Below are 17,623 nucleotides of genomic sequence, written 5' to 3' on the forward strand. Positions count from 1 at the left end.
ATGCTGCTGTCTTCACCCTGAGTAACTGCCGTGCTAGTCACGGCATTAGATAACTTTGTGAATGTACTAAAAGCCACTGAATTGTATTGTTGAAATGACTGGATTTCATGGTATATTAATAATATCCCAATAAAGCTAATCCAAATATTAAAACAAAATTAACCTGGCACTCATGATTTGATGCTATATAATGGTATATTGCTTGGTTTTAGATCATTACCAGGGTTCAAGACATAAGAGAATCAGCAGTATTGCTCTTTTAATAAAAAAAGATCTATTTTCCATTGATATGAAATCTGTAAAATTTTTAAAATTCTTTATTTCACTGTTCCAAGCAACGATAAATTTTTATTTTTAGTTACAAAACTGATTAAAAGTTACCTTGTGTATGAGCATATTAATTGGAATATCCATTTCAAACTGACTTGTTTTTAAATCTTCATGAAAAGTAAACTCTCCATTTTCATGTTCATTTAACTTTCCTTTTGTAGTCAAAAGTTTCTTAAAGCTGCAAGAAAGTGGAGAAAGAATATGTAGAGTTTTTAAAGAGTAAAAATTTTTTTTTCATGTGTATGGTACATTATATCTCTGTGCTATACTTTCAGCCCTATTTTATTTTTTAGTTTGAAACAGGGTCTCATTAAGTTGCTGAGGCTAGCCAAAGTACTGGGATTACAAGTGTGTACCACCACGTTGGACTAGAGAGTAAATATTTAATTACTGTTAAAAGACATATTCTATTAAATAAAAGAAACAAACCAATAAATTTGAACTTCTTTTATTTTTTTTCAACCTAACATTATTTGAAATTACAATCTTAGGTAAAAAATACGAAGAAAAACATTATGATATGTATAGGGAGAAGAGTTAAAACTGTAACTATATACAGTATTCTTATAAAACCTTAACTTATTGTAAAATATTAATTATAAGCCAGAGATCAGTAACAAGGTAAAGAAGATAATATTTATTTATTTATTTATTTATTTATTTTACTTATTTATTTTTTGCGGGTCTGGGGATGGATTTGACCTCTGAGCTACATTTGACCTCTGAGCTACAACCCCTGGCCAATTTTTTATTCTTTATTTTGAAACTGGGTCTCACTGAGTTGCAGAGGGCCTCACTAAGTAGCTGAGGCTGTCCACGAACCATGATCCTCCAGTCTCAGCCTCCTGAATGCTGGGATTACAAGCGTGTGCCACCACGTCCGGCAAGAAGATAATATTTAAAGATGAATATTGTATGTACAAAAATACACTTTGCTATTGTTGAACATGGTCACCAAGAAGAAAAAAAAACACACACAAAAAAAACATTTTAAGAGGCCAGGTGTGGTAGCACACTCTTGTAATCCCTGCATTTGGGAGGCTGAGATAAGGAAGATTGCAGTTCATGGACAGCCTCAGCCACTTAGTGAGGCCCTTTGCAATTCAGTGATACCTTGTTTCAATACATACATACATACATACATACATACATACATACATAATAGGGCTGGGGGTATAGCTCAGAAGGTAAAATGCCCCTGGGTTCCATCCCCAATACCACATACACACATACCACACACACACACACTTCAAGGAGGGGGTCAGTGTTGCCAGTGGTAAGAGTTTGGGTAGCATGTAGAAGTGAATCCCACCACAACAAAACAAAATATAAGGGAGATAGTTTATTTATTTATTTATTTATTTATTTATTTTTAAATGATTGTTTTATTTCAGATATTGAATCAAGTGACAATTGTAATCGATGACTTAGACAATTCCAAATAATGATTTTAGGAAAAATTTCTAACAATTTTGCAGCTACTCCAGACTTCCTTCCCAGAATAAGATTAGCACCATCAGAACAAAGGGCAACTAAATTTGCTTTCAAATATTCACTTGTAGAGCTACAATCATTAAAGGCCATCAATAATGTATTAAAAATACACTCTGCTGTGGTTGACACCAATTCTTCTAAAGCAACAAATAGCATAATAGGTATAGGAGCTGACTGAACTATGCACTGGAGATAAATCACAAGGGTGCTTTTCTTGGAAACTGTAGATGCCTCATCAATTATGAGACAGATTTTGGTATTCTCTTCTATAATATTCTTAAATATCTTCATCTTCATTTCTTTTGCAATATGTTCGGTGATTCAATGTTGCACTATAGCGTGTATTTAAACAGTTGACTTTGCCGGGCGTGGTGGTGCACGCTTGTAATCCCTGCGCTTGGGAGGCCGAGACAGGAGAATCACACAGGTTCGAAGCCAGCCTCAGCTACTTAGTGAGGCTTTCAGCAACTTAGTGAGACCCTGTTTCCAAATAAAATATAAAATAGGTCTGGGAGTATAGCCCGGAGGTAGAAAGCCTCTGGGTTCCACCCCCAGTACCACCAAAAATAAATAAATAAATAAATAAATAAATAAATAAACGAATAAACAGTTGACTTCTCCATTTTTCTCTTGCAATTCTATTGCACCCTCAATATCAGATAAAGGTGTATTATGTTTTACTAAACTGTAAACAGCATTAAAAATTTTATAGTAGCATCAATGTTTTTATTACTTTATGTATTATATTGAAAATTGAATCACTAAGTGATTCCTTTAGCAAATCTTGACTTTTACCTTGGGCTTTAGAAATATCATGTTCCCTAATTTTTTTTCGTGGAGAAGCTTGCCTGGTAGTTTTATTACTGCTGCTGGGGTTACTAAATAGGCAATCCACTCCTTGTACACAGGGACATGTTTTTCTGCTTTCGATCCCAAATGCTGTAGAGTTGAACAATCCTTATATCCTAATTTACTTCCTTTTATTTCAAGCCATTTATACTGTTCTGTAAACATAAATGCTTGATTTTTTATTCCAACAATCTGGAAGGACAAGATTATCTGTTTCTTCCTTTGATGAACATGATGGCTTTTCTTCAATGACTGACCGTTTAATGTATTCAAAATTTAGTTCTTTAGACTTAGACAATCCACAATGAGTTTTGCTTCTATCAATACTTCCTGTGTCTGTCTTTACTTTCTTCACATTTAAAAACTGTGCGAAGTCACCATGTCGTTTCGGCATTTTAGGGAACAGAACCTTAATGCTCAGTTTTATCTACAACTTCAGTATGACTTGCTATTTCTTGAAAAGTCCACTATCGGTTTTTAAAATTTTATAGCCAACAATAGTATCACAAGGTTTGGTCATGAATGTTGATTATGATGCAATTCAGCTAAAACACTGGTCACATGACTTGTAAATGAGTGCAGTCCAACGTGAAGGGTGGTGTCATTGTCAATCACTACGATGCATGTTAGGCTGTTCCTCGTCACCACAAACCAGATCAATGTACTCAAGAACGGGTCTCCACAGTCCTTCACTAACGAACTGAATGTCATCTTCGTTTTCGTCCGGTGTTGGTGCAGATGCCTCGGGTCCAGCTGGGGGGATAGAGTCCGTCATCTCGGGCCCCGGGTCCTCCATAGCTCCGACGGCCCGACAGCACCACCACGCACGGCGTCCTCGCCGCCGCAGCCGCCACGACTCCCCTTCCCGCCCTGCACCGCCCGGCGCTGGAAGGGCTCGGCGTGACAGGGAAAGGTAACGTGCCCAGGTAGCAGGTGGAACTCGGGAGATAGTTTAAAGTAGAAAAAGAGAAAAAAAAAAAAGCATCTTTGAAGTCTGAGAAGAAAAGAAAAAGAAGGCATAGCTTTACAAGACAGGAAAATCAATAAATAGTGGGTAAAAATATAAGGGCAATTTTAAGAAGAAATATAGACACTTTTGCTAGCAAAATGTTGACAAAAAAAAAGAGATGTAAAACTACATATAGATATATGAGAGAAAAATATTGATTAGAACCAGAGAACAACCTCAAGTTCTTAGCAAATGAATATAAATATAGCCATGTAAGTTGGGTGTGATTTGCATGCCTATAATCTCAGTTACCTGAGAGGCTGAGACAGGAGGATCTCAGGTTCTTGGCCAGCCTCAGCTACTTAGTGAGGCCTTGTTTCTAAATAAAGAATAACAAATAGGGGTGGGGGTGTAGTCTAGAGATAGAATGCCTTTGTGTTCAATCCCTAGTACCACAAAAACAAAACAAAACAACAACAAAACAACCCCAATCATATGAGTGGCTTCAAAGACAATGGGAAACATTCTATTTTTAAAAGTGTGGTGATAGAAACATGGCAGTTTGTTTCATTATGTGTTTCTAGCTCATATATCTAGGTTTAGTAATGGAGACATATAATATAGTATAACCTATATACACAATTTTTTTGAGGGTGGTACTGGGGTTCCTGGAAACTCTTCTACCTCCGGGCTACACTCCCAGACCTATTTTATGTTTTTTTAACATTTGGAAACAGGGTCTCTTAAGCCAGTGAGGCTGACTTTGAGCCTGCGCGATCCTCCTGTCTCCGCTTCCCAAATGTGGGGATTAAAAGCGTGTACCAGCTGGGCGTGGTGGCGCACACTTGTAATCCCAGCGCTTGGGAGGCTGAGACAGGAGGATCACACAGGTTCAATGCCAGCCTCAGCTACTTAGTGAGGCTCTCAGCAACTCAGTGAGACCCTGTTTCCAAATAAAGTATAAAACAGGTCTGGGAGTACACCCCAGAGGTAGAAAAGCCTCTGGGTTCCACTCCTAGTACCACCCCCAAAAATATAAAATAATAAAAAAAAGCGTGCACCACCATGCCCGGCTATATACACAATTTTTATATAAGGACTTGAATGCCAATGGAAGGGACATCTGGCTGGGTGCTAGAACTAATCACTGCAGTCACACACAAGACAAACACATAGGAAAAGGAGTGCATCTCCATGATATATTTTATTTATTTATTTGTCTGACAGCCTCATTATATGTGTGTGTATACATAAGTTGTTTTCCATTTTCTGGTACTAGGGATTCAATCCAGAGGCATTCAACTTCTAGAAACATGTCTCACTAGGTTGCTGAGGCTGACCTCAAACCTGCAACCCTCCCGTCTCAGCCTCCAAAATTCTGGGATTATAGGCATATACCACCATGCTCTGCATATTTTACAACTAAAAAGAAAAAAAAAAAAACAGGCAAACTTCCCAAATCATGGGAAAGAGGAATAACAATGGAGCAATGAATGCCCACAACCCCACAACATCAGAACCCGATAAAACAGAAATTCAGAGATTTCTAGAAGATCAAATCAGGAAAATAACTGTAGAAATAATAGAGGTGTTTCAAAAAGAATTCAGAGAGAGCCAAAAAGAGATAAAGAATGCAATTAATGAAGTAAAGGTCTCAATTCAAAGCACAAACAACCGATTACACCACATGGAGAATAGAATCTCGCTCTTAGAAGATGATCAATCCAAAAATGAATGCATAGTTTCTAATCTAGAAAAAAATATCCAACAGTGGGATCTGACATTGAAGAAATATGGGCCCATTTTAAGAGAGCTAACCTAAGAATCATTGGAATCGAGGAGGGAAAAGAAGATGAAACCAAAGGGATCAAGAATCTCTTCAAGGAAGTAATAGCAGAAAATTTTCCAAACATAGAGCAAGAGGTTGATACACAGGTCCAGGAAACTTATAGAAATCCCTTTAGACAGGATCAGAGAAGAGGATCCCCACACCACATAATTGTCAAAATGATCAATGTGGAAGCCAAGCAGAGAATCTTAAAGGCAACAAAAACAAAGGGCCAAGTGACATTCAGAGGCAAACCAATTAGAATCACTCCAGACTTCCCAAACCAAGTCATGAGAGCCAGAAGGGCTTGGAGTAACATATTCCAAACTCTGAAAGAAAACAACTTCCAGCCAAAAATTTCCTACCCAGCAAAACTTTCTATCAAATTAGATGGAGAAATAAGAAGCTTCCATGACAAACAGAAACTGAAGGAATTTATGTCTTCAAAACCAGCACTAGAGGAAATACTCAAAGAGATTAACTACAAAGAAGAAATAGGTAACACACACCAGAACCAGAGAAACAAGATTTTCCATCCAACAGACAACTAAGATTGGTTATCTGTGGAGATTCATTGTTTATGTTAGTCTTTTACCTATCTCTAAATTGTATTGTTTGCTTATATTGTTGTTAATTTTTAGGATTTCTAGTTGGAATATTAATATACCTTCAGATATAGCATTTGGAAATATTTTATTCCATTCTATCAGTAACTTTTAACTCTGTTTACATTGTCTTTGGATATACAGTATTTTTTTTTATTTTTTAGGGAGTTTGTTTGCTCTTCTGTTGCCTGTGCCATTGAAATCATATCCACTGCCAATTTCAATGTTGTGAGGTTTTATGACCCAGGTTTTCTTCTAAAAATTTGGTCTTAAGATTTATATTTAAATCTTTTATCTATTTTGAGTTAATACTTGTATATGGGATTAGGTAAGGGTCCAATTTTATTCTTTTCCATGTAATTATTATTTTTCAACAATATTTAGTTAAAAGATTATTATTTCATCCACCAAATGTTCGTAGAAACCTTGTCAAAAATAACTTGACAATATAGGGAAGAATTTAGCTCTAGGCTTTTATTTAACTCCAATGGTTTATATATCTGCCTTTATAACAGTACTACACTGTTTCAATTTTGTAGCTTTATATGATTTGAAATCAGAAAATATACATCTCTAGCTTTGTTCTTTTTCAAGATCGTTTTGGGTACCTAGACTCCATATTCCATATTAGGATAGATTTTTTCTGAAAAATAAATAAATAAATGTATGATAGTTTCACCTAAAAAAAATATTCTCTAGAAGAAAGAAAGCAAAAAGAAATATTGAAATGTTATCTTTAAGTCATCAAAAGCTTGGTATCAGACCAATGAAACTGTTAGGTGAGATTATCATCGTTAATTTTGGATAAATTGCTATAATACTAGATGTTAACCACTAAGCCAAGCATGGGAAGGAGGGATGGGGAGGGAACGGGGTGGGGATCGGGTAGGGGCTAACTGGGTGATGTGTACATGTATGTCTACAAAAGTTTTTTTTTTATATCTTATTATGATGTATGAATACAGTGCACCAAAAAAAAAAAAAAAAGATAACACTACCAAAAGAAAAGAGCAAAAAAATCTTTAGAAATAAAATTTTAAGATATGTGAAAAGTTTATGGAGATTATATGCCAAAGTCAGTTATTAAAGCCATTAGAGTAAATGTGATATTTGGGAATTCAAAAAGTTTCATATTGTGCTGTGAGAATTTGTATTTGTTTTAGTAAAATTAGTTACAGGAATTAATGGTTGAAAGACAGGAAATACTAAAATCTTACCCAGTTAGCTCTTTTTCTAATTTGCCATTTTTCTTCTTTTCTTGATCCAAAGTATATTCCAGAGATTCTTTTAACTCAGTAAGTTTCTTTAATTGTTCCTTATCATCTTCAGACTTTGAAAAAATTTCCAAAGAAAATTATTTTTAAAAATCTAGAGATTTCTATAAAGTCTATAGAAGCATGGTAGTATCAATATAAATACTACAAATACTTTCATCACTGAGACTTTTCATATTGCCTACAATATTCCTCTGTACTAAAGACATAAACATTCCTTTTCAGTATGACACAGACTAGTAAGAGACTAACTTACCACATTTGCACTCAACAAGTCTTTCTGAAGCTGTTCAATTTTTCCTGCTTGCTTTTTCATTTTAACTTTTAACTTGGAATTTTCAAGTTCAAGCCTAAAATGTATATTTTAAAAGAATTATTCTTACAAACTAATTTAAAAATATCATATTATTTCTGAACAAATATTAGAGAGGATACCTAAATTGTTAAAAATCTTAAAAGCTGGTGATTTGGTAACTGTTATCATATTACTCGCTATGTTTTGTAGATAATACACAAAAATTATGAAAGAAATACATCAAGAGTTGTGTGTATGTATGTTTATATCACGCTGAACCTCACTATGACATATAATTAAAATGCACTAATAAGAGTATTAAACAATTATGCATTTCTTTTCTTCTTTTGGTATTGGGGATCCAGCCAAAGCACAAGTTCTACATCCCCAGCCCTAAAATATGCATTTGAGGTAATTGTGTGTGTGTGTGTGTGTGTGTGTGTGTGTGTGTGTGTATGTGTGTGTACACATGCACGCATGTGCGTGTGTAGTACTAAAGATTAGACCCAGAAGTGTTCTACCTCTGAGTTATACCCCCAGCTGTATTTTATTCTTTATTTCGACTCAGAGTCTCACTAAATTGCAAGAGTTCTCACTAAGTTGTTGAGGCTGGCCTTCATCCTGTGATCCTTCTGTCTCAGCCTCCCATGTACTGGGATTACAAGTGTGTACCACCATTCCTGGCTCTATTTTAGGTAATTTACAGTTAAAATTCTTCCCTGGCTTCTCAAAGATTATCATAACATACAATTCTCATACTAAATTATAAATACTCAAGTTATTCTGTATGTTGCTTTAAATTATACTTTTGTAGATGGTCTTGCATCTTCTCAGCACACTGTACAGCCTCTGTGTGTTGGTCCTGTGCTTCCTGCAACTAAAACAAAGAATAATAATATAAAACCTTTACCAACAATCGGGTATATGTTTTTGACCTAAAATCTTATTGGAACATAGCCATACTCCCTCCCTTGCATATTGTGTAAATTACTCTGTAACAGCAGAGTTACTGAGTGTTGCTGTAACAGCAGAGTTACTGAGCTGTTGCAACAGGGAACTCATGGTCCACAGAGTCTAAAATAATACTATCTGGCCTCTTACAGAAGAATTTATAGAATTCTAATTCTAAATTCAAGAATTTTCATCCCTGTTACAGGGATTCTTGTTTTTGTTTTTAGAGGATGCTAGATTGAATCCACAGCCTCATGCATGCCAAGTTAAGTGTTCTGCCACTGAACTATATCCTCAACCTTCTTGTATTTAAATTGAAAAAAATTGAGCTGGGAGTGGTAGCACATGCTTGTAATCCCAGCATTTGGAAGGCCGACACTGGAGGATTGTGGGTCACAGAGAGCCTCAGCTACTTAGTAAGGCCCTCTGCAACTTAGTGATACTTTGTTTCAAAATAAAAAAGCAGGGGGTGTAGCTCGTGGTCGAATGCCCCTGGGTTCCATCCCCAAACACGCAAAAATATATAAATACATAATTAATTTAATTAAATTGGAAAAAATTGGTAAAATGGGGAAAAGAGAAAATTCCATTATGGAAAGTGTATGTGTGGGGGTACTGGGAATTAAGCCTAGTGATATTCTACTTTCAAGCTATACCTCTAGCTCTAATTTTTTATTTGGAAACATGGTCTAAATAAATTGCTGAGAGCCTCTGTTTAGTTGCTGTGGCTGGCTTTGAATCTGCAATCTTCCTGTCTCAGCCTCTCAAGTTCTGGAATTACAAGTGAGCACCACACCTAGATCCAAATTCCTAAGTAAATCATCAACTCAGTAAGAAGGCAAAATATTAGATTGCTGATGATTTTTCTGAGGACTGAGGAAGTCCAGGGGGTTCCATAACCCTTCTGGATCCATTCATTTCCCTACAGGATCCCAGGGTACAAATGAGAGTGGGGAACAAACCAATAAGCTTACTAATTGACACAAGTGCTACTTTTCCAATTCTATTGCCTCCCCCTGACAAAGACATCTGGTCAATGGTGCTTATTACAGGAATGCCAAGAACAGGCTTTCCTGCAGTCTCTGGAATGCAGCTTAGGAGAGCTGCTCTAAACGTACAGCTATCTTCACTTGCTGAAGTACTCAATTCTCCTCCAAGGCAGGGACTTTAAACTAAGTGCCCAGATAACCTTCTCCCGAGCAAAGCAGCAAAAGCAAGTGCGAATGCCACCTAAGCAAACACTACACCACCAACCAACAATGATCCGGGAGCCATCTGAGGTGACTCAAGCCCCTCTGAGCTCTTGCAGTGTGTGTGTGTGCTAACCAAGCAGTGCTAGACCAGGGTCCATTTCATAGGCTGATGATGAGCCTGAGGTTCAGCTAGCAGGTATTTTTTAAAAAAACTGACATTTTTTCCCCTTCCTTTTCCCACTTTTAATAAGTGAGATGTTTTATCAGTTGATTACTTGAAGACTAAGAGGAATGTCAACTTGTGGAGGCGGTCCTCATGCCAGAAGCTGTGGATATTATGCACTGTCCTAGACATCAAAAGGTAAACTTGGGAGGCTGAGACAGGAGGATCACAGGTTTATGGCCAGCCTCAGCTACTTGGTGAAGTGCTCTGTAACTTAGTGAGACCCTGTTTGAAAATAAAAAGCAAGAAACAGGGCTGGGGCTATAGCCTGGAGGTAAAATGCCCCTAGGTTCAATAATCAATACCCAAGACAACAAAATAAGAGAGGTAAACTCCAGGGACCTACTTGGCTGACAAAGCTACCAAGTCCTCACTTTTGTCCACCATGATACCTAGAATTGATGTAACTCCTTTCTCTCCTGAATATTCAAAAGGTGACAAAGACAAAAGAAGAGCCCCAAATTGGGGTTTTATTTGTGTTACTGAAGATGGAATCCAGGGGCTTTACCTGAATTCTACATCCCCAGACCTATTTTTATTTCTTATTTGGGATCAGGGTCTTGCTAAGTTGCAGAAAACCTCACTAAGTCGCCGAAGCTGGCTTCAAACCTGCAATTATTCTTTCTCAGCCTCTCAGATACTGGGATTACAAGCATGCACCATCACATCGATTAAAAATGGGGTTTAATGTTTTTTTTTTTTTTTTTGGTGGTACTGGGGGTGGAACCTGAGGCTTTCTACCTCCGGGCTATGCTCCCAGACCTAATTTTATATTTTATTTGGAAACAGGGTCTCACTAAGTTGCTTGAGAGCCTCACTCAGTAGCTGAGACTGGCTTCGAACCTGTGCAATCCTCCTGTCTCAGCCTCCCAAGCGTGGGGATTAAAAGCGTGTGCCACCATGCCCAGCTAAAAATGGGGTTTTAAAGAGCAAGAGCAGCCGGGCGTGGTGGCGCACGCTTGTAATCCCCGCGCTTGGGAGGCAGAGAAAGGAGGATCGCGCAGGTTCGAAGCCAGCCACATGCGCTGGCTTAGGAGACCCTGTTTCCAAATAAAAATGTAAAAATAGGTCTGGGAGTGTAGCCCGGAGGTAGAAGGGCTTCCAGGAACCACAGTACCACCAAAAAAATAAATAAATAAATAAATAAATAAAATAAATAAATAAATAAATAAATAAAAAATAAAATAAAGAGCAAGACCAGCCAGGCACAGTGGCACACACTTGTAATCCGAGCATTTGGGAGGCTGAGACAGGAGGATCTGGGTTCGCGGATAGGCTCAGCTAGTTAGTGAGGCCCTGTGCAACTCAGTGAGACCCTGTTTCATAATAAAGAATAAAAAATAGGGCTGAAGGTGTCGCTCAGATGTAGAATGCCCCTGGGTTCCATTTCCAGTAATACAAAATAAATACAAATAAATAGCAAAACTTTTTGTCTCATTGGAAGGTAAGTCCCCAGAGTCATCCTGTGTTTAGCTTTCATTTGCTATAACTACCTAGGTTAAGAATACTTCACTCTGAGTGGAAATCAAAACCAAGAAAAAATACGCCAGCCTCACGGCCGAGGGCGTAACAGCAGCGCCATATTGCCACCGGCAACAGCAGCAGCAAATTCACCGAGTCCAGTACAGCTACATCTGCGTACTCAAGAACAGTGAGTCAAATTGCGGGCCACAGAGGAGAAATCCCAGTACTGTACTGACTGGGACTTGACCCAGTGGGGGAGTGGCGGTGGCAGAGATATCACACCATAGGAGAACATGCAACCTGGCACCCCCCATAGTTTAAAGCAGCCTCTATCAACTCTCTGGGTTGGAGACTCTGTGATACAACCCAGTAAAGGAGTAGTGGGGTCTGACATACTACAGACTCGAGATCCAGAGCACCTTAAGTGAAGTCATAGTGACCCAAGGGAAGAACCCAGAGAAGGCACAAACTTCCGAAATCATGGGAAAGAGGAATAATACTGAGCAATGAATGCCCACAACCCCACAATATCAGAACCCGATAAAACAGAAAATCAGAGATTTCTAGAAGATCAAATCAGGAAAATAACTGTAGAAATAATAGAGGTGTTTCAAAAAGAATTCAGAGAGAGCCAAAAAGAGATAAAGAATGCAATTAATGAAGTAAAGGTCTCAATTCAAAGCACAAACAACCGATTACACCACATGGAGAATAGAATCTCGCTCTTAGAAGATGATCAATCCAAAAATGAATGCATAGTTTCTAATCTAGAAAAAAATATCCAACAGTGGGATCTGACATTGAAGAAATATGGGCCCATTTTAAGAGAGCTAACCTAAGAATAACTGGAATAGAGGAGGGAAAAGAAAGTGAAAAAAAGGGATCAAGAATCTCTTCAAGGAAGTAATAGCAGAAAATTTTCCAAACATAGAGCAAGAGGTTGATACACAGGTCCAGGAAACGTATAGAACTCCCTTTAGACAGGATCAGAGAAGAGGATCCCCACGCCACATAATTGTCAAAATGATCAATGTGGAAGCCAAGCAGAGAATCTTAAAGGCAACAAAAACAAAGGGCCAAGTGACATGCAGAGGCTAACCAATTAGAATCACTCCAATCTTCCCAAACCAAGTCATGAGAGCCAGAAGGGCTTGGAGTAACATATTCCAAACTCTGAAAGAAAACAACTTCCAGCCAAAAAATTTCCTACCCAGCAAAACTTTCTATCAAATTAGATGGAGAAATAAGAAGCTTCCATGACAAACAGAAACTGAAGGAATTTATGTCTTCAAAACCAGCACTAGAGAAAATACTCAAAGAGATTAACTACAAAGAAGAAATAGGTAACACGCATCAGAACTAGAGAAACAAGATTTTTCCATCCAACAGACAACTAAGATTGGTTATCTGTGGAGATTCATTATTTATGTTAGTCTTTTACCTATCTCTAAAGGGTATTGTTTGCCTTTATTGTTGTTAATTTTTAGGATTTCTAATTGGAACATTAATATACCTTCAGATATAGCATTTTGAAATATTTTATCCCATTCTATTAGTAACTGTTAACTCTGTTTACATTGTCTTTGGATATACAATATGTTTTTTATTTTTTAGGGAGTTTGTATACTCTCTGTTGCCTGTGCCATTGAAATCATATCCAAGAAATCACTGCCAATTTCAATGTTGTGAGGTTTTATGACCCAGATTTTCTCCTAAAAGTTTATTGTCTTAAGATTTATATTTAGGACTTCCGGGAAGATGGCGACCGAGAAAAGCGGGGCTTAAGAGCCCCGCTAACAACAAATCTCCATTACCACAAAATCAGCGCCTTTCAAAGCCAGAAAACAACATCACCAGAGAAACAAAAAAAATCACCAGGCTCCAGAGAGAAAGCGGACTGAGAACAGAGCCACAGAGAAGATCCTCACGCCCGAGGACGCGGCTCGGCAGCAGCACCATACTGCCGGTGGCACCGGCGAATTCACGGGACGGCCACAGCAAGCTGAGGGGAGCCGCTGCGGAACAGCCAGGCGGGATTTCTCGGCGCACAGGGTATCTAAAGCTCCCAGTGGCTGAGCTCAGCACACGCTGCAGGGATTCAGAGTGGAAATCAAAACCAAGAAAAAAAAAACGCCAGCCCCATAGCTGAGGGCGTAGCAGCGGCGCCATATTGCCACCGGCGGCAACAGCACCGAATTCACCGAATTCAGTACAGCTACATCTGCGTACTCAAGAACAGTGAGTCAAATTGCGGGCCACAGCGGAGAAATCCCAGTACTGTACTGACTGGGACTTGACCCAGTGGGAGAGGGGTGGTGGCAGTGATATCACACCATAGGAGAATGTGCAACTTGGCACCCCCCACCGTCTAAAGCAGCCTCTATCGACTCTCTGGGTCGGAGACTCTGTGATACAACCCAGTAAAGGAGTAGTGGGGTCTGAGATATTACTGACTCGAGATCCAGAGCACCTTAAGTGAAGTCATAGTGACCCAAGGGAAGAACCCAGAGAAGGCACAAACTTCCGAAATCATGGGAAAGAGGAATAATACTGGAGCAATGAATGCTCACAACCCCACAACATCAGAACCCGATAAAACTGAAAATCAGAGATTTCTAGAAGATCAAATCAGGAAAATAACTGTAGAAATAATAGAGGTGCTTCGAAAAGAACTCAGAGAGAGCCAAAAAGAGATAAAGGATGCAATTAATGAAGTAAAGGCCTCAATTCAAAGCACAAACAACCGATTAGAACACATGGAGAACAGAATCTCGCTCTTAGAAGATGATCATTCCAAAAATGAATGCATAGTTTCTAATCTAGGAAAAAATATCCGACAGCAGGAATCTGATATTGAAGAAATATGGGCCCATTTTAAGAGAGCTAGCCTAAGAATAATTGGAATAGAGGAGGGAAAAGAAAGTGAAACCAAAGGGATCAACAATCTCTTCAAGGAAGTAATAGCAGAAAATTTTCCAAACATAGAGCAAGAGGTCGATACGCAGGTCCAGGAAACGTATAGAACTCCCTTTAGACAGGATCGGAGAAGAGGATCCCCACGCCACATAATTGTCAAAATGACCAATGTGGAAGCCAAGCAGAGAATCTTAAAGGCAACAAAAACAAAGGGCCAAGTGACATTCAGAGGCAAACCAATTAGAATCACTCCAGACTTCCCAAACCAAGTTATGAGAGCCAGAAGGGCTTGGAGTAACATATTCCCAATTTTGAAAGAAAACAACTTCCAGCCAAAAATTTCCTACCCAGCAACACTTTCTATCAAATTAGATGGAGAAATAAGAAGCTTCCATGACAAACAGAAACTGAAGGAATTTATGTCTTCAAAACCAGCACTAGAGAAAATACTCAAAGAGATTAACTACAAAGAAGAAATAGGTAACACGCATCAGAACTAGAGAAACAAGATTTTTCCATCCAACAGACAACTAAGATTGGTTATCTGTGGAGATTCATTATTTATGTTAGTCTTTTACCTATCTCTAAAGGGTATTGTTTGCCTTTATTGTTGTTAATTTTTAGGATTTCTAATTGGAACATTAATATACCTTCAGATATAGCATTTTGAAATATTTTATCCCATTCTATTAGTAACTGTTAACTCTGTTTACATTGTCTTTGGATATACAATATGTTTTTTATTTTTTAGGGAGTTTGTATACTCTTCTGTTGCCTGTGCCATTGAAATCATAACCAAGAAATCACTGCCAATTTCAATGTTGTGAGGTTTTATGACCCAGATTTTCTCCTAAAAGTTTATAGTCTTAAGATTTATATTTAGGTCTTTTATCTATTTTGAGTTAATATTTGTATATGGGATTAGGTAAGGGTCCAACTTTATTCTTTTCCATGTAATTATTATTTTTCAACAATATTTAGTTAAAAGATTATTTTTTCCGCCACCAAATGTTCGTGGAAACCTTGTCAAAAATAACTTGACAATATAGGGAAGAATTTAGCTCTAGGCTTTTATTTAACTCCAATGGTTTATATATCTGCCTTTAGAATAGTACTACACTTTTTCAATTATTGTAGCTTTATATGGTTTGAAATCAGAAAATATACATCTTCTAGCTTTGTTCTTTTTCAAGATCATTGTGGGTACCTAGAGTCCATATTCCATATTAGGATAGATTTTTTTCCTGAAAAATAAATATATAAATATATGATAGTTTCACCTAAAAAATAGAAAAAAATAGATTCTCTGGTAAGAAAGAAAGTAAAAAGAAATATTGAAATGTTATCTTTAAGTCATCAAAAGCTTGGTATCAGACAAATGAAACTGTTATGTGAGATTATCATTTTTAATTTTTGATAAATTGCTATAATACTAGATGTCAACTACTAAGCCAAGCATGGGAGGGAGGGATAGGGAGAGAATGGGGTGGGGATCGGGTGGGGGCTGACTGGGCAATGTGTGCATGTATGTCTACAAAAGTATGTATCCCACTATGATGTATGAATACAGTGCACCAATTAAAAATTAAAAATAAATAAATAAATAAATAAATTGCATAACAAAAAAAAAAAAGAAAAAAGGTGACTGGCACCTACTTCAGGGATATCCCCAGTTTCACCATGATATAGTTTGATTTGACTGTTTTAATGTTAGAATTAAGAATATTGCTAATGTAAAATTATAAAAATATTTGTAAGAATGAAAAATTAAATGGAATGTTTAATGGTAAAAAAATAAAAAATAAAAAAAATGTTTGAAAAAAAGATTTATATTTAGGTCTTTTATCTATTTTGAGTTAATATTTTGTATATGGGATTAGGTAAGGGTCCAATTTTATTCTTTTCCATTTAATTATTATTTTTCAACAATGTTTAGTTAAAAGATTATTATTTCCACCACTAAATGTTCGTGGAAACCTTGTCAAAAATAACTTGACAATATAGGGAAGAATTTAGCTCTAGGCTTTTATTTAACTCCAATGGTTTATATATCCGCCTTTAGAATAGTACTACACTGTTTCAATTATTGTAGCTTTATATGGTTTGAAATCAGAAAATATATATCTTCTAGCTTTGTTTTTTTCAAGATCGTTTTGGGTATCTAGAGTCCATATTCCATATTAGGATAGATTTTTTTTCCTGAAAAATAAATATATAAATATATGATAGTTTCACGTAAAAAAAAATTAAAAAAAATATTCTCTGGCAAGAAAGAAAGCAAAAAGAAATATTGAAATGTTATCTTTAAGTCATCAAAAGCTTGGTATCAGACCAATGAAACTGTTAGGTGAGATTATCATTTTTAATTTTGGATAAATTGCTATAATACTAGATGTCAACCACTAAGCCAAGCATGGGAGGGAGTGATGGGGAGAGAATGGGGTGGGGATCGGGTGGGGGCTGACTGGGCAATGTGTGCATGTATGTTTACAATAGTTTGTATCCCACTATGATGTATGAATACAGTGCATCAATAAAAAAAATAAAAGAAATAGGTGAGAGGATAGAGGAAAAGAGAAGTAAATGGAGGCTTAAGGAAGAAAATAGTCAAAATAATATTAGGTTCACATATGAAGGTATCACTAATAACCTTAATAGAGAATGTACAGGAAAGGAGAAGGAAGACAGCAGGATGATGTTAGGAGGGAAACACATCAAGAAGTGTTGTGTGTATTTGTGAATGTATCCCTTTGAATCTCATAATAATGTATAACTATAATTATATTGCACCAAAAATCTAAATATAAAAATTCTAGTAGATATGCATACTAGATAGATCCAAAACTTCAAGCAGAAAACATAATAAAGTGGTCTCAAAATACTGATACCCCCAGATAAGGCAGATATACAATCAAAACATTTGTACTGGCAATCCACCTAGGACTCAATGAATTTCCACAGATGAAACTTAAAAGCAAGTAAGACATTGACAGTCAAGGGTCAAAAAACAAAAACAAAAACAAAAAAAACTTGACAATATAGGGAAGAATTTAGCGCTAGGCTTGTATTTAACTCCAATGGTTTATATATCTGCCTTTAGAACAGTACTACACTGTTTCAATTATTGTAGCTTTATATGGTTTGAAATCAGAAAATATATATCTTCTAGCTTTGTTCTTTTTCAAGATCGTTTTGGGTATCTAGAATCCATATTCCATATTAGGATAGATTTTTTTCTGAAAAATAAATATA

The 17,623-nt window shown here is 36.9% G+C and overlaps 1 protein-coding gene across 1 annotated transcript in view; it reads right to left on the bottom strand.

Moving 5' to 3' along the window:
- Positions 1-17,623, bottom strand: part of LOC308276473 (ankyrin repeat domain-containing protein 26-like) — a gene marked incomplete at both ends in the record, with an annotated part of 147,982 nt that overhangs the window by 22,256 nt on the left and 108,103 nt on the right. Inside the window, 4 exons of the mRNA XM_080715268.1 lie at positions 382-508; positions 7,273-7,385; positions 7,586-7,679; positions 8,431-8,501. Of these exons, the coding sequence (XP_080571394.1) occupies positions 382-508; positions 7,273-7,385; positions 7,586-7,679; positions 8,431-8,501 (405 nt within the window). The remainder of the gene's footprint in view (positions 1-381; positions 509-7,272; positions 7,386-7,585; positions 7,680-8,430; positions 8,502-17,623) is intronic.

The sequence above is a fragment of the Muscardinus avellanarius genome (assembly GCF_963383645.1).
Source record: "Muscardinus avellanarius genome assembly, chromosome: 1".
Classification (NCBI taxonomy): domain Eukaryota; kingdom Metazoa; phylum Chordata; class Mammalia; order Rodentia; family Gliridae; genus Muscardinus; species Muscardinus avellanarius.